The sequence below is a fragment of the Neofelis nebulosa genome, chromosome 7 (assembly GCF_028018385.1).
Source record: "Neofelis nebulosa isolate mNeoNeb1 chromosome 7, mNeoNeb1.pri, whole genome shotgun sequence".
In the NCBI taxonomy this organism is placed as follows: domain Eukaryota; kingdom Metazoa; phylum Chordata; class Mammalia; order Carnivora; family Felidae; genus Neofelis; species Neofelis nebulosa.
In genome coordinates, this window is record NC_080788.1 from 835,001 (window position 1) to 854,631 (window position 19,631).

The 19,631-nt window shown below is 63.6% G+C and overlaps 2 protein-coding genes across 5 annotated transcripts in view; one reads left to right on the plus strand and one right to left on the minus strand.

Annotated features, from left to right (window-relative positions):
• Positions 1-9,326, plus strand: part of CIB2 (calcium and integrin binding family member 2) — a 22,950-nt gene extending 13,624 nt beyond the window's left edge. For 3 of the 4 annotated variants that reach the window (XM_058736312.1, XM_058736313.1, XM_058736314.1), the window contains 4 exons: positions 1,881-1,992; positions 3,834-3,981; positions 8,369-8,564; positions 8,754-9,326. In XM_058736312.1, the coding sequence (XP_058592295.1) occupies positions 1,924-1,992; positions 3,834-3,981; positions 8,369-8,564; positions 8,754-8,775 (435 nt within the window). In that variant the 5' untranslated portion in view covers positions 1,881-1,923 and the 3' untranslated portion in view covers positions 8,776-9,326. The remainder of the gene's footprint in view (positions 1-1,880; positions 1,993-3,833; positions 3,982-8,368; positions 8,565-8,753) is intronic. The other variant, XM_058736315.1, reaches the window with a different exon arrangement.
• An 84-nt stretch (positions 9,327-9,410) lies between these two features.
• Positions 9,411-18,723, minus strand: SH2D7 (SH2 domain containing 7). The gene is given in 7 exon segments (XM_058736309.1): positions 9,411-10,613; positions 11,300-11,715; positions 11,718-11,985; positions 13,342-13,533; positions 13,809-13,974; positions 16,768-16,857; positions 18,496-18,723. Coding segments are annotated over 7 exon segments (1,476 nt in total). The 5' UTR covers positions 18,672-18,723; the 3' UTR covers positions 9,411-10,445.
• Positions 18,724-19,631: the final 908 nt, after the last annotated feature.

Here is a 19,631-nt window from a genome sequence, read left to right on the forward strand (position 1 = left end):
GTAAATAAAATAGCAGGGTCACCTTAGTCCTGGCGTCAGGGCAGGAGTCGGCCCTCCCGCCCCAGGGGACACCCCAATCTGCCAGCACTCGGCCCTCTCCCCACCTCCCTGGTGGGGTGCCCCTGGCGGGCAGGCAGCTGAGGGCCAGGTGGCCTTGCTAATGCCATCCTCCCTGACCCCGCAAGTGTGAGGACAGCAGGACAGCCCCCATTCGCTGATAGGGAGGTCCGTGGGGGTCCGACCTCAGTCTGCCGTGTGGCTCGTGCTGCGGCCACCCTACATGCCTTTGGAGGTGGAGGGCAATGCCCACGGCACCCAGCATCACACCCCACATGTCAAAGGTCAAGGGCAGGGTGAAATGTAACAGAAGTTTAGCACGTTTGTCAAGTACATGAAACCAGCTATGTAAATTGTGCTATGCAAGTGCTGGTTCTGTGTTTGGGGACAGTAAACAAGGACAGGTTTTTCCTCAACTCGGAGCGAGAGCAAAGATAGGCCTTGAATGCCCCTGGCGGAGAGTCCTGGCCCCATGCTGTCACTCGGGTATCTGCTGACGAGGGTCGGGCTTTGGGATTTCCCTCCAGCCCTGTGTTTCCCAGTGGTGGCGCTTCTGTGCGATTCTGGACGTTCGTGGGGACTTGTGTCTGGGGGAGTGGCCTCATGGCGTTTTGCTCTGCGTTCACCCCGCCCATGCGAGCCAGGGCGGCCTGAGAGAGACACCAGCATCCGCCTCCCAGGGTGGTTGAGGGATTAAACTGAGTCATCCACACGGGGGAATCGACCCAGAGCCTGGCACAGAGTGAGGACTCGCTAAACGGGGCTGGTGTTACGTGTGCACCGGGCAGGTAGTAAAGTGCTTGGCCCGAGAGGGCTGCGGGCCTGTTGCGGGCGCCTGGGGTGTGTCAGTGGGCCAGCCACTTAGAACACTGGCTTTAGGGGAGTGGGCCAGGCAGGGCGGGGGCTCTGGGGATGCTTTAGTCCAATTCCCAAGAGTCCTAGGCACCCCCTTGGGTGGGTCACCCGCCTCAGCCCCTGGTCGGTGCCCCCTGAACTCATTCCCCCATCTGGCAGCACGTCTTGGACACGATTTCATCTGACCTGAGCTGCATTTGTGTGGGGCGGGACTTGGGGGCTATTCTCCCAGATGTTAGGGGCAGAAGAGGACTGAATAACGGAGGATGGGCCTCCCCGGGAGCTAGGGGCAGGAGGTCCCACACCCTGGAAGGTCCTCGAGTCGTTCAGGCCAGCTTGTGTCCTGGGGCCACCTGAGCACTGACTGGGCTGCCGGCAGGGTGGGAGGTGGGAGTGACTGGGGCCCTGGCAGGGCCTGCCTGTGGGCGTGAGTGCTGCCGGCGGCTATTCCAGAGACCCAACCCTCAGAGCCTGCTTGGGACCCAGCAGCAAACGGCCGGGGCTCGACAGCTTAAGGACTGGGGAGGAGGGGTAAATGCCCTGGATCTCCAGGCCTTCGTTCCAGCCACGTCCCTTGTACTTCCAGTTGTGTGGGCCTGGACAGACGGCTCTTAACCTCTTCAGGCCTCGGTTTGCCACGCTGAGAGCTGGGGGCGCAGCTCACCTGTGTGCACAGCCAGGGGCAGAATTAATGGGGCGACACCGCTGGCATACAGAAGGCCTTTATGGGGCCCAGAGAGGGAACACGGAGACCTGGGGGTGGGGGACACGACCCGGTTATCAGCATGGGGGCCTGCTGCCCCCCCTCCCAGGCCCCACTTCCTGCGCTCAGAGCAAGGCAATGGGGCCTGTGTGGAGCGGGGGGCTGGGTGCAGGTGGGGCAGCATCGGCCGAGGGGGACTCAGGGGATGCACACACCCCCCCACCCCTCCCCCCCGCCCAGCTCTTTCCCTCTGCCTCCCTCGCAGGTTGCACGCACGGTTCTACGAGCTGGCCCCCAACCTCGTCCCCATGGACTATAGGAAGAGCCCCATCGTCCATGTGCCCATGAGCCTCATCATCCAGATGCCAGAGCTCCGGGTACGACAGAGGCCGCTGCTCCTGGGCAGGTGGGCTGGGGGGCAGGCAGCGGAGGCACCCAGACCTGGTGGAAGCCGGCTCCGCCCTTGGTGGCTGTGTGGTCCTGAGAGGATCACTGGACCTCTCTCTGCCTGTTTCCTCCCCTGTACTCTCTGAATAAATGAGCCACACGTGTGGGGACTGCATACGGGTGGTCAGTGCTGCCCTATAGTCTGTATCACCTGCTTGCCCCTTTGTGACACGGCTGGTCATCTGTGCATGGCCGACCTTATGTCTGCTTTTCTAGATTCCTCTGTCTCCCTGTCTGGCACTAGCCTCTGTAGCACGGCTATCCACACCATCACTTCTCAGACTTGAACGTGCACAGGGCTGCCTGCAGATCTTGTCAGGGTCAGCAGGTCTGGGCCAGGAGGTCAGGGTCAGCGGGTCAAGGTCAGAAGATCTGGGCCAGCAGGTCTGGGTAAGCAGGTCAGGGCCAACAGATCAAGGCCAGCAGGTCAGGGTCAGCAGGTCTGAGCCAGCAAGTCAAGGTCAGCAGGTCTGGGCCAGGAGGTCAGTGTCAGGGCCATCAGGTCAGAGCCAGCAGGTGTGGGTCAGCAGGTCAGGGCCAGCAGGTCAAGGTCAGGAGGTCAGGGTCAGGGCCAGCAGGTCTGAGCCAGCAGGTCAGAGCCAGCAGGTGTGGGTCAGCAGGTCAGGGCTAGGAGGTCTGGGCCAGCAGGTCAATGTCAGGAGGTCAGGGTCAGGGTCAGCAGGTCAGAGCCACCAGGTATGGGGCAGCAGGTCTGGGGCAGCAGGTCAAGGTCAGAAGGTCAGGGTCAGGGCCAGCAGGTCAGAGTCGGCATGTGTGGGTCAGCAGGTCTGAGCCAGCAGGTGTGGGTCAGCAGGTCAAGGTCAGGAGGTCAGGGCCAGCAGGTGTGGGTCAGCAGGTCAGGGCCGGCAGGTCAAGGTCAGCCGGTCTGGGCCAGCAGGTGGGCACTAAGATTCTGTTTTGCAGCATGTTCCCAGGTGAGGCTGTACCTGCTGGACGCCACACCACATGGGTATTTGACACGAAGGTTTCATTTCACGAGCTCCTTGCCTGTAGTACGTCGAGGGCAGTCCCGCAGTAGGGAAGGTTGGCTTTCGGGGCACAACGCCCCACAGCTGTGCAACTCTGCCAGCAGCCCCCTGCCAGCCCTTGGGTGTGTGTTCCCGGGGTCAGGGCACCACGTGGCATCTACTCCGACGCCTCTGTCCCAAGGGGTAGTGAGGCACCGGCCTGGCCACGGCTCAGAGGGTCCCTGGAGGGGTGGGCAGTCTGGCAGCAGCCCCTCGGCTGTTCCAGAGCCTCCTGGGGTCAGCACGGAGTGGGGGCTCCAGGAAACATGAGCCCCCAGAGACCTGGGATCAGAGGGAGGAGTCGGGTGTGGCTCCCCGGAGGAGGGGCCCCCTGGAGCTGATAGAGGCCCGGGGTCTGACTGTCCGGGCTCATTTCTCCGAGCCTTTGGGGCCCCACTTCTGCGCGGCAGGACCCTGGCCTGACCTCACATAGCCAAGGGCTGCCTGCGCCCTGGGCCTCCTCTTCTCCTCCCCATGGTGGCAGGCACCCCTGTGCACCCCTTGGGGCAGTGGGGAGCACACTTTGGCCCTGCTCCGTGCAGGTCTGAGCGATGGGTGGGACACGAAGTGCGGTGCCTGGACTGGCATCCACACCTTCCGTGCTTTGTCTGCCCTCACAAACCAGTCACGCAGGTGTGGTGGTTCCCACTTTGCGGGTGGGACGGGGTGGAGGGTTGCTCGGGGTCAGGTCATCGTCCAGGGTCACCCTGCACCCACACAACCACTGTGGCTGTTTCCTCCAGGAGAACCCCTTCAAGGAAAGGATCGTAGAGGCTTTTTCAGAGGATGGCGAGGGCAACCTCACCTTCAACGACTTTGTGGACATGTTCTCCGTGCTCTGTGAGTCGGCTCCCCGCGAGCTCAAGGCAAACTATGCCTTCAAGATCTACGGTAGGGCCCTCGGGCTGCGTGCTGGTGGTGGGGGTGCTCCCCTCGGGGGCTGCTGGTGTTGGGGGGGCTCCCCTCAGGGACTGTGTGCTGGTGGTGGGGGTACTCCCCTTGGAGGCTGCTGGTATTGGGGGTGCTCCCTTCGGGGGCTGCTGGTGTGGACGGTGCTCCCCTCGGGCTGCGTGCTAGTGGTGGAGGTGCTCCCCTCGGGCTGCGTGCTAGTGGTGGGGGTGCTCCCCTCAGGCTGAGTGCTGGTGGTGGGGGTGCTCCCCTGCGGCTGAGTGCTGGTGGTGGGGGTGCTCCCCTCAGGGGCTGCGTGCTGGTGGTGGGGGTGCTCCCCTCGGGCTGCGAGCTAGTGGTGGGGGTGCTCCCCTCAGGCTGAGTGCTGGTAGTGGGGGTGCTCCCCTCAGGGGCTGCATGCTGGTGGTGGGAGTGCTCCCCTCAGGGGCTGCGTGCTGGTGTTGGGGGTGCTCCCCTCAGGGACTATGTGCTGGTGGTGGGGGTGCTCCCCTTGGAGGCCGCTGGTATTGGGGGTGCTCCCCTCGGGGGCTGCTGGTGTGGAGGATGCTCCCCTCGGGCTGCGTGCTAGTGGTGGGGGTGCTCCCCTCGGGCTGAGTGCTGGTGGTGGGAGTGCTCCCCTCGGGCTGAGTGCTCGTGGTGGGGGTGCTCCCCTCAGGGGCTGTGTGCTGGTGGTGGGGGTGCTCCCCTCAGGGACTGTGTGCTGGTGGTGGGGGTGCTCCCCTCAGGGGCTGAGTGCTGGAGGTGGGGGTGCTCCCCTCAGGGACTGTGTGCTGGTGGTGGGGGTGCTCCCCTCAGGGGCTGCATGCTGGTGTTGGGGGTGCTCCCCTCGGGGACTGTGTGCTGGTGGTGGGGGTGCTCCCCTTGGGGGCTGCTGGTATTGGGGGTGGTCCCCTCGGGGGCTGCTGGTGTGGAGGGTGCTCCCCTCAGACTGCGTGCTAGTGGTGGAGGTGCTCCCCTCGGGAACTGTGTGCTGGTGGTGGTGCTCCCCTCAGGGACTGCGTGCTGTTGGTGGGGGTGCTCCCCTCAGGGGCTGAGTGCTGGTGGTGGGGGTGCTCCCCTCAGGGGCTGCGTGCTGGTGGTGGGGGTGCTCCCCTCAGGGGCTGCGTGCTGGTGGTGGGGGTGCTCCCCTCAGGGGCTGCGTGCTGGTGGTGGGGGTGCTCCCCTCAGGGGCTGCGTGCTGGTGGTGGGGGTGCTCCCCTCAGGGGCTGTGTGCTGGTGGTGGGGGTGCTCCCCTCAGGGGCTGCGTGCTGGTGGTGGGGGTGCTCCCCTCAGGGGCTGGGTGCTGGTGGTGGGGGTGCTCCCCTCAGGGGCTGCGTGCTGGTGGTGGGGGTGCTCCCCTCAGGGGCTGCGTGCTGGTGGTGGGGGTGCTCCCCTCAGGGGCTGCGTGCTGGTGGTGGGGGTGCTCCCCTCAGGGGCTGCGTGCTGGTGGTGGGGGTGCTCCCCTCAGGGGCTGCGTGCTGGTGGTGGGGGTGCTCCCCTCAGGGGCTGCGTGCTGGTGGTGGGGGTGCTCCCCTCAGGGGCTGCGTGCTGGTGGTGGGGGTGCTCCCCTCAGGGGCTGCGTGCTGGTGGTGGGGGTGCTCCCCTCAGGGGCTGTGTGCTGGTGGTGGGGGTGCTCCCCTCAGGGGCTGCGTGCTGGTGGTGGGGGTGCTCCCCTCGGGCTGTGCGCTGCTGGTGGTGGGGGTGCTCCCCTCAGGGGCTGCGTGCTGGTGGTGGGGGTGCTCCCCTCAGGGGCTGCGTGCTGGTGGTGGGGGTGCTCCCCTCAGGGGCTGCGTGCTGGTGGTGGGGGTGCTCCCCTCAGGGGCTGCGTGCTGGTGGTGGGGGTGCTCCCCTCAGGGGCTGCGTGCTGGTGGTGGGGGTGCTCCCCTCAGGGGCTGCGTGCTGGTGGTGGGGGTGCTCCCCTCAGGGGCTGCGTGCTGGTGGTGGGGGTGCTCCCCTCAGGGGCTGCGTGCTGGTGGTGGGGGTGCTCCCCTCAGGGGCTGTGTGCTGGTGGTGGGGGTGCTCCCCTCAGGGGCTGCGTGCTGGTGGTGGGGGTGCTCCCCTCGGGCTGTGCGCTGCTGGTGGTGGGGGTGCTCCCCTCAGGGGCTGAGTGCTGGTGGTGGGGGTGCTCCCCTCAGGGGCTGCGTGCTGGTGGTGGGGGTGCTCCCCTCAGGGGCTGAGTGCTGGTGGTGGGGGTGCTCCCCTCAGGGGCTGCGTGCTGGTGGTGGGGGTGCTCCCCTCAGGGGCTGCGTGCTGGTGGTGGGGGTGCTCCCCTCGGGCTGTGCGCTGCTGGTGGTGGGGTGCTCAGGGACCCCGGGAGAGTGCCTGACCTGTGGGGACAGATAGTGTGTGAGGACACCAGGGGTCCTGGGGGGGAGGGAGGTCCTGGTTCCCTGGGGGCAGGGGGGTGTCCCTGGATAGGACAAGTGGGGGTGGGCGTGCCCAGTGGAGGGAATGACAAGGACGTGCCAGGCTTGGGGAGGTGAGACGCACCCAGGTGGTGTGAGCCCAGGGAGGTCACAGGACAGGCTGTGAGGAGCCAGCCAAGGAGTCTGAATCTGGTGCCCAGGACTACGGGTCCACTGCAGGATTCCAGGTAGGGCAGGACAGTTCTGGGCTCTGGAGAGGTCACTGGGCGTCCTAGAGGTGTGAACTGGAGACCAGGGGCGGGGGAGGGCGCCTCTGCCAGGCAGGGAGGTTCCCAGGCCCCCCCACCCCCACCCCCTGGAGGTGGAGGTGGGCGGCCTGACTTCTCACCCCAGCCCCGCCTATGACCGTGGTCACACGGCCACCAGAGGGCGCTGGACCCCCAGAGGAGAGAACCTCATGAGCTGGGCCTGCCCAGGGCCGGTGGTCCTCAGTCCTCAGGGAACTCTGAGGCCCAGGGAAGGGCTGGGACCCATCGTGGACCAGAGGAGCCGTGGGCAGACCTCCTGTCCCAGCACCTTTGATCAGCTGGTGGCTCCCGGGCCTCTCAGGCTTTTTCACTTTGTTGTAGTCAGCTTGTCCATTTCAGAGGCCTGGTCTGGGTCCACGCATGCACCCCTGTGTGCGCACATCAGAAAGACCGCAGCTCGTCTACCCTCCAGTCCCAGGGCCCCGACATCGCTCCCGGGGAAGGCTGTTGTCTGCCAGCCGGGGGGTGGGGGCGCAGCCGGGCAGGAGGGGCAGGTCCCTTGCTGCCCTGCTTCCGGACAGAGGGGGTTTGGTGCTGGGGAGAATCAGGGCCTGACTTCCGGCAAGGGTCACCCCCCCCACCCCCGCCTCAGCTTGTGCATGTGAAACGGGCACAGGAATCCAGCCAGCAGCCCGCACATCTGCACAGGGCTTGCTGGGCGCCCCTGTGGGGCGGAGATGAGTCCCACCCCTGCCTGTCCCAGAGGCGGTGCTGTGGGCACGCGGCGAGACGCTGGGGTCCAGTGCTGACCGGGGGATGTCACTGCAGGACCCCAGTGCTTCATCCTTGCACAATGGGGACTCTGCTGGACCTGCCAATCAGCTTGTGTTTGGTGGGAGGTGAGGGGGGGGGCATGAGGCGGAGCACGTGGTGTCCCCCCAGCAGCCACACTCTTCATCACCGTCAGCGTCTGGGTGCGGCCCGTGCAGGGGGCTCAGCAGGAGGAGCCCGGAGGTCTAGAAAGCCCCCTGAAGGTGGTGTTTGAGCTGAAACTTGAAGGACCAACGGGAATTTGCAGGACAGACAAGTGGGGGACAGTCTGGGCGGAAGAAGGGCAGACATCTGGGAGCTAGGCTGGAGACTGGGGCACATGTCGGGGTCACTGCCGTGATCACATGCCTCTCTGAGCTGTGCGGCTGTGCTGTGGGCAGCAGAATCAAACCGTGTGCCCGGTTCTGTGCGCAATGGCCAGCCTGGGCCTCCCTCCGAAGGGCTTCTGAGTCCTGATGCCCGTGGTGCCGGGCGGTGCAGGGGGGCGGGGGGTGGGGCACCTGCGGGAGGCTGCAGGGTGCAGCTTAGGGAAGGGTGTGCTTACTGGCCAACAGGCTCGGCTGGCGGCCAGTTCCCCCTCCAAGCCACCCTCAGACCTGGATTCGGTCACTTGGCCTTTCTGGGCCTCAGTTTCCTCCGCTCCGGGGGGGGGAGGGTGGGGGGGGGGACACAGGGCCTGCTGTGGGGTGCGGCCGGGAGGTCCTGGTGTCCCCACAAGCCTCAGATTCAGACTCTGAGGCGTCTCAGACCAGGTTTGTACCTGTGGACATTGTGGGGACTCGACAGGGTCATAGATGTTGACTTGGCGGATGTGGCGTCCGTCTTGTGCCCCCTTGGCCCCCGTCGGCCGGGCACAGGGTTCCGGGGGCCCCGGAGTGTGAACGGGCTGAGGGCCGAGGGGTGCCGGGCGGGACCCCTGGCCTGAGCACCTCCACCCGCCCCCAGACTTCAACACAGACAACTTCATCTGCAAGGAGGACCTAACGCGGACGCTGGCCCGGCTCACCAAGTCTGAGCTGGACGAGGACGAGGTGGTGCTCGTGTGCGACAAGGTCATCGAGGAGGCCGACCTGGACGGGGACGGCAAGCTGGGCTTCGCCGACTTTGAGGACATGATCGCCAAGGCCCCCGACTTCCTCAGGTGTGGCCCTGCGGCCGTGGCTGGGGGCTGGGGTCCCGGGGACAGCTGGGTGTCCAGCTTTCCGCCTGTCCTTGGAGTTGCTCAGTTGTGTCCTCTGCACCCTCCCTAAGGGACCGTCCAGCACGGGCCAGGGGCCTGTTGGCGTTCCACCGAGGGGCCCTCACCCAGACAGCCCTCCTCTCTTTCTAGCACCTTCCACATCCGGATCTGAGGACACTGCTGAGGGTGCGGGGCCCAGAAGCTGACCCTCTGGCTCTGCTGTCTACACAAGTGACCTCCAAGCTGCCCGGACAAGACGCTATGGCCTCTGGGGTCATACCAACATTTCCTTGGCCCTTTCAGCAAAAAATCCTTAACCAGGGAAGGGGGGTGTGAGGGCAGGGCCCTTCCCAGACCCCACCACAGGCCCTCCTCCGTCCCCCTCGAGCTCCCCAGACCCTCATCCTCTCCCCACCGGAAATGGCTGCACCGAGGGGGGAAGGCACAGGCCTCGCGGGGCAGGGGATACGGATGCGTCCCGGTGCTGGGCAGGCGTCCTGGTCCCCCAGGGCAAAGTGAAAAATGAAAGAGACCAAGGTTTTATGAGCTGCGCGGTCTTTCTCCAGAACCCAGTGCGAAGCTGTGTGGACGCTGGGCAGAGGGCTCCATCCCTGTCCCCGGCGCTGGGCACCGAGACAGAATTCCCCGAGACAGAATCCTCACTGGTGCGTGCTGTCCACACACTGGTGAACTTCTGGGAGTAAAGCACTTTTGTGTCCCTGTGCTCTGCCTGCCATCATTAGGACGTGCTCGGTGGCCCCTTTCTCCTGACCCTTGAAGTCCCACGGCCAGCGCGTCACCTCAGGGTCAAGTGTTGCCCTCCGGCTTTGGGCAGGAACTTTTATTTCAACCTTTGTGCCTTTGGGAGGAAAACACATTGGTGCCCCAGATCCCCAAGGTGACAACCGTGTCCATTTCCCTCATGACAGTGGTCGTTCCAGTGACAATTTATGGAGCGTTTGCTAACCACGTGTCTGAACAGGGCTGCTGGCTGTACCCTTGTCCTACAAGGCCCCTGGAGGGGGCCTCTCAGCGGCACAGGCCGCCACAGTCCACAGGCGTGGCCTGAGCCAGCTTGGGGACACGGGCGGGGGCCACGGCACTCCCTCTGGGGAGGGTCAGTCGGCTTTCTGCCTCCGCCGCCTGCTCAGTCTTACACGAGGGGGACGCGTGGGGAAGAGGGACCCTGTGGGCGGGGACCCAGGGAGAGCGGGAGACAGGAGCGCCTGCGTCCAGAGGCGATCGCCCGGTCGGGCCGCCCGTCGGGTCTGGGTCTCAGGGGAGAGGTCTGAGAACTAGCCGGAGAGGCCAAGACCGGCCGGAGGCAGAGGGCAGGTGAGGGTGGCCCAGGCGTGCACCCGGGCTGAGCCCCGCAGCCAGCCGGGCCCGGCCTGCTTTATGGGGGTGTGTGCGCAGGCTGTCAGCGTCATGTCAGGCAGCCTCCCGCTCCCCTCCGGGCCTGGGATTTCCTGTCCGTGCCCGGAAGGGCTTGGGTCAGGGCTGCCCGGCCTGCATGATCTGGCTGGGATGGGCGGGGGGCAGAGAAGGGCCAAGGGGGGCTGCCGCCGGGAGCCCGGCCCTCCAGGGTCAGAACTGTTGCCTCGGGCCAGGGCTTCCCTGGCGTGGCTCCGGCCGGCCACCCCTTTCTGCTGACGGGGCCACAGGAGGGAACCGGCTTGGGTCTCAGGAACCACCGCGTGGCCTTGCTCAGCCCGACAGAACGGCCTCCCCAGCGCAGGGCTGGCCGCGTGCTCGGTGACGGTCAGCGGGGTGGGGGGAGGGGCGGGCCGGTCAGCGAGCCCAGGCCTCAGGGTGCTCCCCTTGGGGATGGGGGTGCTGACCCTACCTGTGGTCAGTCCCCCACCTCCCGGGCCTTCCCCCCTCTTGGGGCCAGTGGGCGGCGCTGGGGAGGCGGGGGTGGGCCGCGGGCTCCCCGGGAAGCCCCCCGGCAGGCACTCCTCCGGCTCTGTGCTTCTTGTCTGTGAAGAGGATCCTCCGGTGCTTGTCGGGCTGCAAAGAGGGAGAAGATGCTGGAGCCCAGGGCCCCTGGACAGGGGGAGGCCCGGCACGGCCTGCTGATTGCAGACTGGGCCCCCAGCCCAGGGAAGGCCGCACGGTGCCCCAAATCCCACCTGCAGTCCCCGGTTCTGGATGAAGGGTCTGTCCCTTGTGGCTGAGGGGAGGAAGGGGTCTCCCAGAGCTGGGGTGCGGCCAGGCCAGTACCCGGGGGAGGGGGGTGGTGGGGGGGTGTCTGTGGCACCAACAGGGACCAGAGAGGGTGTGGGACTTTGCAGGGGTGGGGGTGGGGGGGCTGCCACGGGATTCCTAGAGGGCCTGCCCACTGGCAGGGTCTGTGGTCCCGGGAGAGTCAGGGCCCCGCCCTGGGTGCCCTGGGTCCCAGGATATGTGGGGTGGGGGTGGGGGTGGGGGGCACAGCTCCCAATCTACCTCTCACAGGCTCTGAGACCCCGGCAGTGGCCTGGACAGGGAAACCTGGTCTGTAGAGGAGGACCTCGGAAGGGCCCAGAGACCCCCCACCTTACATTCAAACCGAGCACCTGTGAGCATATGACAGAGCTGGAAAACCCTGGGTCCCTCTGGGCAGTCGCAGTGACCTGAGCTGCTCACACGTGAGGGCCACAGGTCCCTCTCACCAGCAGGGGCTGGCGGCCACCCCCTCCCACCACGGAGCCCACCTTGTGTGTCCGTCTGGTCTCCTTGCTCCTGGCTGCTGGGATTTGTTCACAGGTGTTTCTGGGCTCGGGGAGCCCCGGGGCCCCCGAGAGGCTCCTGTAACCGTAGACTGTGGATCCTGGCAGCTTGCTGGACGGGGCGCCCGTTCCAGGACGTGGGGGCCCGGCTGAGCTGCCCCAGCAAACTGGGGCCGGTGCCCGGGTGCCGCCTTCTTGGTCTGGCACGTCGCCGGGCTCTGGTGGGGGACCTGCCGTCTGTAGGAGCTCGTGGGCGTCTGCCGGGCTGTCCTGGGAGCAGGGCTGAGCCCTGTGGCTCAGCGTTGGAGATGCCTGGCTCCAGGTGGCAGCAGAGGATCCTAGGGCCTCAGAAGGGGGGGCCGGGAGGTGGCCCCGGGAAGTGGGAGGCACCACAGGACCCCGTCCCGGCTCACCCCGGAGAGGGCGGGCCCTGGGCCGTCAGGCCTGTCCCGGCCTCCATCCGAGCGTCTCCTCGGGGGCCCCTCGCCTGGGGAGCAAGCCAGGCTGCCAACTGGGCCCGGGCCGTGCCTGCTGGACACCTCCGCGCCCAGGCCTGGCCGTGCCTGGTCCGTCTTCCTCAGGTCTGAGTAGATGATGTCGTTGGGGCTTCCGAGAGACTCGTCCAGAAGGAGGGCACTCCTCTCAGGGAGGGGAGGCACCCTGACAGGGACCTGGGGAGACAGAAAAGAAACCGGGCGTCTTGCAGGTGGCCTTGTCGCTAAGATGCCCTCAGGTGAGCGGAAGACTGTCTCGGACAAGCTGAGAGCCCCGCACTGGCTCGGCCTACCCGCTGTGTGTCGGCGTTCGTCGCCATTCAGGTCCCCGCCGACCCCGTACTCCTGAGTCTGGCCTCTGCCTTGGCATCCGAGGCCTGCCGTCGACGCCCAGACTCGTCCTGCCCTGTCCTCCCTGCACGGTGGTCCACTGGTCCCTCAGAGCCCCTGAGCCCACTCACGCGCCGCTCCCTCCCTCTAGAACAGACCACCCCCGAGTCCGTCATTTGGGTATTTATTCCACCAACGTTTACTGAGCAAACTGTGTGCCACACACTGTCCCAGGTGCCAAGGACTTCGTGGCGAGCATTCCCACTCTAAGCTGGGAGACGGGCAACGACCCACCCTGTTACGTCATCTAATACGACTGACTCACGATAACAGGCCACGAGATGATCGACTGTCGGGTCAGGATCGGTGGGACGAAGAAGAGTGAGGCAGGGTAATGGGATGGGCACAATGACGGGTGGGCAGGGCAGTCTCTGGGCTTTCTGGAAAGATGGCATGCAAGCAGGGAATGGAGTGCGAGCTGCAGGCATCTGCAGGAAGGACATTGCGGCAAGGGCACAGCAAGTGCAAAGGCCCTGAGGTAGGAGCGAGGTTGGTGTGATCGGGGAAGATCCACAGGCCAGTGAGGGTGGACAAGAGCGAGAAGGTGGGGGGGGGGGTGCAGGAGCCCTGCTGAGGCCCCCATGGACCCTGGGGAAGGCCTCAGGCCTGGGGTGTGCTGTGATCTGTGTAGGAGGAAAACCTCCCTGAGCCCCTCTCAGGAGGTAAAGGCACCTCCCCTACAGTTTAGAGGAATTTTCAGGCATTTTTTTTGTATATAAATTTTTAAAAATATTTTCGAGAGAGAGGGGAGGGGGAAGGGCAGAGAGAGAGGGAGAGAGAGAGAGAGGATCCCAAGCAGGTTCTGCACTGACAGCACAGGGCCAGATGCGGGGCTCAAAAACCCACCAACCGTGAGATCTCGACCTGAGCCAAAGTCAGATGCTCAACTGACTGAGCCCCCCAGGGGCCTCCTTTCGGGCATTTCTTACTCATTTTCTCATTCAAGCCTCAGGGGACCTTAGGAATGGTAAACTGAGGCACACAGCTAGAAAGACCCATCCGAGGCTTGAACACATCCGGCTGGCCGGAGGCAGGCCCTGGCGTGGGTGAGCCCGCACTGCTCCGGGCCTGGCTCTCACACCCCGCAGCCCAAGGGCTGGGCCTGGGGACACGGGCACAGCCCCGCCCCGAGAGGCTCCTCACCGCCATGCGTTTGTCCTCAGAGAAGCTGCAGGAACTCACGTCCAGGTTCTTCTTTGTGTGGAGGAAGGACACGGGTGGCTTTGGACAGGGGCAGGGGCTGGCAGCGTCGACTGGGCCCCTCGGGGCGGACGCCGTGGCAGGCGGATTTTCCAGGCCAGGGGTGATGGCATCGTACAGATCGCTGTCCTCCGGCTGGGGTGGTGGGGGCACAGCAGGCGTGTGGTCACGCACCCCTGGCCGGCCTCCAGCCTCCTGCCGGAGATTGCCATGTGCTCACCAGGCCCCTGACCTCAGGTGGGATGCTGCCTCGGTCTCCCCTTTCCAAATAGGGACCCCGAGCCGGCACCGAGTGCCCCTGGATGGCAGTGAGTGGGGAAGGCGAGTGCACTCATGTGCCCCCGCAGTGGACACCCCAGGCCTGGGCGCCCTGCCCCACCACCCCCACTCAGGAGGAGAGGGGTGCGTACCCGGGGGCAGGCAGCAGACAGGGTCTCCCCAAAAGGCTCAAACTGGACCTCCTGGTAATGGCGCACAAGCTCGGCCAGCGTGCCGTGGCTGCACGTGTCCCCCGAGACGAGGTAGCGCCGGTCGGGGAGCTGGTTGATGACAAAGTGCAGACAGCGGTCACTGCCCCTGCAACACAAGCACATGTGACCTGGGGCTGTGGGCCGGGAGGGCGCGGGGTGGGGGCTTCAGGGCAGGGACTCAGGGCCCCCGAGGGTGCGGGGCGGGGGCTCCAGCACAGACCGCCCAGCCTGGCAGGTGGCCTGCAGGGTCTGCACCCCTGGAGAGTGCCTGAGCCTGCTCCAGCAGCGGGGGGGGGGGGGGGGGGGGGGGCACTCACTGGGGTGCAGAATTTGAAGAGTCACCACAAAGCTCCGTAATCAAAATAACCAGTAAGGCAATATTCTAGAAAATTAAAATCAATACCAGAAGTTCTGTGATGGACAAAGTCTTAAAACAAGACAAGGTCCGATACTGGGCACACACACACTCAGCCTCACTTGTCCGTCCCCCCCCCTCCCATCCCCGCTGTAAAGATGGGGCTCCGGCCCCACCCCCAATCCAGCCTGTAAAACCCTGGCCCCCTCCTGTCCTCTTTCATGGAAGGATAATTCTACAGCGACACACACCCATGTCCCAACCGTGGGCAGCGACGGATTTCCACACATGAACACGCCCAAGGGACCGGCACCCAGAGCAAAACCGGAAACACGCCCAGCTCCCCAGAGACCCCCTCCTGCCCCCTTCCAGCCTGGGCCCCGACCCCGCCGTCAGAGATCAGTTTGCGGGTCGTAGAACTTCACATAAATGGAATCAGTTTTTCTTCTTTGACTCAACATGGTATCTTTGAGATTGATTCATGTCCGGGTGGAATTAGCTTCCTTCCTCCCCCACCGATGTGTAGTATTCCATTTAATGAAAAGATCCACAATCTACCCATTATGCTGGTGGACGTTTGGGTCCTTTCCAGATTGGGGGTGCTATACATACAGCTGCCGTGGACGTTGTTTTACGTGTGTTTTGGCGAACGTGTGCGCTCACTTATGCTGGGAACACACCAAGGAGTATGCTGGTGGGGCCAGCACCCCTGTCCTTCCCTTGTAGCCCTTCGTTGTGGGTTCCATTTGTATCTCCCTGTCACTGATGCTGCTGAATGCCGACACATTATGGTCCTTGGCGTATCCTCTTTTGTGAAGCGCCTGTCAAGTCTTTTGCCTTTATCATATTGTCTTCGTCTTATTGATTTGCGGGAGCTCTTGATATATTCCGGTACGAGTCCTTTGTTAGATACATGTAATACGATACATAACTTCTCCAACACCCTGGTTTGTCCCTTATTCACTTAACGACATCTTTTGATTAACAAAAGACTCAGTTTTAAAGAAATCTGATTTATCAACCTTCTCTTTTATGGTTAGTAGCTTTGTGTCTTAAGAATTGTTTGCCTTTCTCCAAGTCTTGAAAAAGTTTCCCGTTTTCTTTTAGGATCGTACTGTTTTGGGGCACCTGGGTGGCTCAGTCGGGTGAGCGTCCAACTCATGATTTGGGCTCAGGTCATGATCTCATGGTTTGTGAGTTTGAGCCCCATGTTGGGCTCTGTGTTGAAATCATGGAGCCTGCTTGGGATTCTCTCTCTCTCTCTCTCTGTCTCCCTCTCCCTCTGCCCCTCCCCTGCTCGCTCACACAAGCTCTTTCTCTCAAAATAAATAAATAAACTTACAAAAAAGAGAAGTGTACTATTTTGCTTTTCTCACCGGGATCTGTGATCCGTCTAGAATTAGTTTTTTGCATGCAGTGTGGGATGGGCGGGCCCTTGCTTTCTGGCTGGATATCTAGTTGCTTCCCCACCACTTACTGCCTTCCCCACAGAACTGCTGTACATCAGGTGACTGAATGTGTGGGACTGTTTCTGGACCGTGTGGTGCTCCGCGGATCGATCCATTCCCAGAGCTGAGTCCACCAAAGATCATGTTTGGAAAAAAGAGCCTTGATGCTAAAAAGACATTTGAAAACTGCTGAGCTCACGTGTTTCAAAGTACTTAGCGTAGTACTGGGCACGTAGAATAATAGTGTCTTAATAATGACTGATGTTTATTTAGTCCTTACGATGTTCCAAGCACTGTTCAACGTATAAACTCATCCAACACGTTCGGCAATCCTACAAAGAAGATACTACAATGTTCCCATTTTACAGATGAAGAAACAGAGGCGCAGAGGCAAGGTTAGGATCTGAGGTGCAGCGGTCTGAGCAGGCGATAATTTTGAATCTGATCCCAGGCCTCTGAGGTTGGCCCTGGAGCCCTGGCCCCCCTTCCTGACCGGGGGAGGGGACTTCTCTCTTCCTGCCTTCCCCCACCCAACCTCCTCTCCGGACCGGGTCTGATGTCACCATCTCCGCTCCATCCTGGCTGTCCTACCCCCTCTCCTGTACCGTAGCCCAGCCCTCATCATCTCACAGGGCGCTTGGGCCTCCCCGCGCAGGCTGGCCGGAGAGCCCTCGAACCGTGCGAGCCCCCCTCCACAGGAGCCTGCGCCCTGCCACCCCGGCCACCGCGCCTCCCCCAAGCCCGCAGTCTCCCCTGCCCCTGTACCTTTGCACGTGTGGCCCCATCGGCTGGAAAGGCCCTCCTGGACTCCCATCGTACCCTCTTTCATCCCTGGCAGATGGCTCAAGCTTCACTTCCGGGAAGCCCCCCAGCCCCCCCCCAGGGGACGCTCTCTCCTGCTCCCAGTCCGCTCCCTTTGAAGGCCGGGGCTGCCTCCTAGGGCCAGTGCTGCTCAGGAAACGTCCGCTGAGCCTGTGATCGGCGGACAGGGTGGGAGACCCGCGCCCAGGGAAAGCCGAGCCCTGTGGCCTGTCGGACCCCTGTGATTATCTGCATGGCCGCGTTGCGGGGGCCTCACAGACGGCTCCTCTCCTACCTGTAGGACAATATGTAGCTGGTGGCCCGGTCGCTGAGGCGGATGAGGAAGGAGCCCAGAGCTTTGTCCCCAAGCAGCTTCTCCGTCTGCCTGGGCAGAGGATGTGCAGTTAACCGGGGCCTGTGCCCTTCCGGCTGGCTGGCCCCGGGCCTGCCTCAGAGTCCCTGCTGGCCATGCCCTTGGGCTCCAGACCCAGCGCACACCCCTCCAACCCTCTGAAGAAGGCTCTCCCAGACCTTCGGCTGGGACTGAGCTCTGTCCCGGCTCAGTCAGGCAAACTCAAGACTTACTCTTGGGCTGGGTTGGAGTTCCGCCCCCACCGCCCCCACCGCCATGCACCACCCTCCACTGCAGCCTCACTGGCAGGCACAATAGCCGCTGACCCTGGCCACCCACTCTGCACCTGAATGGCTCTGTGGTAAGAATGAATCCATATAGCTAGAGATCTTTAGTTTCGGGGAGCTCCCTGCCACGGGACCACTCTGTACCGTTGTGCACGTTGTGCACTGCACAAGAAGTTTCTGCAGGGAGGAGGTGCTATTATGTCTGGAGCCTGGTCACAACAGCAACCCCTAGGTCCTCGTCTCCCCTGCATGTCCCTTCCAGCCCTAGGCAGCTCTGGGTATTCCTGAACGGTGCCAAGTATTTTGGAGACGTGGTGGAAAATTCCAGCTATCTTCTGTCTTGGCAGTAGGTAGACCATTGCTCCCCAGATACCGAGTACCTACTCTGTGAAGGCCTACTGCAGGTTTTACCCAGCCCAGCGCTGAAGGAAAATGCGGAGCCCCGGGGTGCCTGGGGGCTCCGTCAGTTAAGCATCCGACGTGCGCTCAGGTCACGATCTCGCGGTCCGTGAGTTCGAGCCCCGCGTCGGGCTCTGTGCGGACAGCTCGGAGCCTGGAGCCTGTTTCAGGTTCTGTGTCTCCCTCTCTCTGACCCTCCCCTGTTCATGCTCTGTCTCTCTCTCAAAAAATAAACGTTTAAAAAAATTAAAAAAGAGGGGCGCCTGGGTGGCGCAGTCGGTTAAGCGTCCGACTTCAGCCAGGTCACGATCTCGCGGTCCGTGAGTTCGAGCCCCGCGTCAGGCTCTGGGCTGATGGCTCGGAGCCTGGAGCCTGTTTCCGATTCTGTGTCTCCCTCTCTCTCAGACCCTCCCCCGTTCATGCTCTGTCTCTCTCTGTCTCAAAAATAAATAAACGTTAAAAAAAAAAAAAAAAAAAAAAAAAAAAAATTAAAAAAGAAAGCGTGGGTCCCCTTGCTCAAAAAGTAAGCATTTCAAGACGGGGACCGCAGAGGACTAAGTTGAGTCGGGACCCCCGAGGGCTGCTGCTGGCCGGTGTGTGCTGTGGGACGGCCAGGCTGGACTGCTGTCCCTCCTTTCCTGCTCTGGCAGCTTGCAGATCCCACACCGCAGCCTTTATTCCAGAGTGAGGGCACGTCCAGGTTTGCCCGGGACGACCCCCACCCCAGATGGCTCTGTCGGCCTCCTTATGAGCAGTGTTCTGGTTGGGGGACGGGTGACACGGCCCCCGGTCACTCACCCGGTTCTCTGGGCCCGGTCTGCACTCACCCTGCGCCTGCCTCTCGGTCAGAGTGGGGGCCGGCGTGCCCCCCGCCCTGCCCCCAGGAGCGGACCCAGGACCCAGGCTTGTCCCAGGGCCCCCAGACCACTCTAGTGGCCCCAAGCGCCTGTGGGTCTTGCTGGGCATGTGGACGGGGCAGCCTTACTTGCGGGTGACGAATCCGTGAAACCAGGGGGGCAGGGCTCCGTCGTGCAGCATGAGGGGTGCCTGCGTCTCCGTGAACCGCGTCCAGGCCAGCTCCTGCAGCTTGGCCAGGGCCTGGCTGTCCCCCACCTCTTTGGGCCCCTTCCCCTGGCCGGGCTGCTTCAGGCCGCCCTGCATCGTGGCCAGCACCCCCTGGGAGCAGAGTGCGGACCGCCCACACGCCCCTATGTCCGCGCGCCCCGCTCGTTTGCCTGAGTCCCTGCCCTCCCCGCCGCCCGCCGCACAGGAGCCCTACTGCCGCCTCTGGCCGGCTGTCCTTCCTGACTCTGGGGCGGACACCTGGTCGCATTAGTAGTGAGCGGGGGGGGGGGGGGGGGGGGGGGGGGGGTGGTGGATAGGGGAGGAGACCTCAGACTTCCCGGCCCCTCGCCCCCAACCTCCAGTCTCTGCCCTGGCCGACGTCCTCAGCCCAGCCACCATTATTAGCTGGGCAGTGGAACTAAATGTTAGTTCCCTCTCCCTCATGGAGGCCACTTGTGTTTTGGTGAAGTTCTGTGCTGATTAATCTCCTTCCACTCAAGATTTATTGAGTGTCTGCCGTGTGCACGAACCCTGGGCTGTGGGCATAAAGTCGTGCCCCAAACAGCATTTCACCCTCCTGGCACGTACGTTCTAGCAGGGGCGGGAGGGTGGGACGGAGACCTGAGGGGTCCACATAGAGAATGTGCTGCGGGGGGATAGTGTGCATTCCGACGACGAGGGAGAGGGAGGAGGGGCTCGCACTACTCAGATGGGGGTAGGGACAGGGGCGGGGGCCGCAGGAGCCTTGCCCGGGGGAGGCCCCGGAGCGGGCAGGTGCCCGGGGAGAGACGCTGCTCGCCAGCAGAGGGATGAGGAGGGTCTTTGCCGGAGGCTCATGTCAGGGAGCCGAGGGGCCTCTGGTGTAGACGGGCCCCCTGGAAGGGCCAGGAGGAGGTCAGGGTACAGGATACCTGCTCATCCGAGAATCCCTCGTGTGATCCTGAGCCCCACGGCGGAAACCCAGGCCTGGTCGACATCCGGGCAGCAGGTGCACAGGGCCAGCCCCAGGGAGAGGCTCCAGGTTGGGGGTCCTACCTCCACGAGACCCCAGGCCCT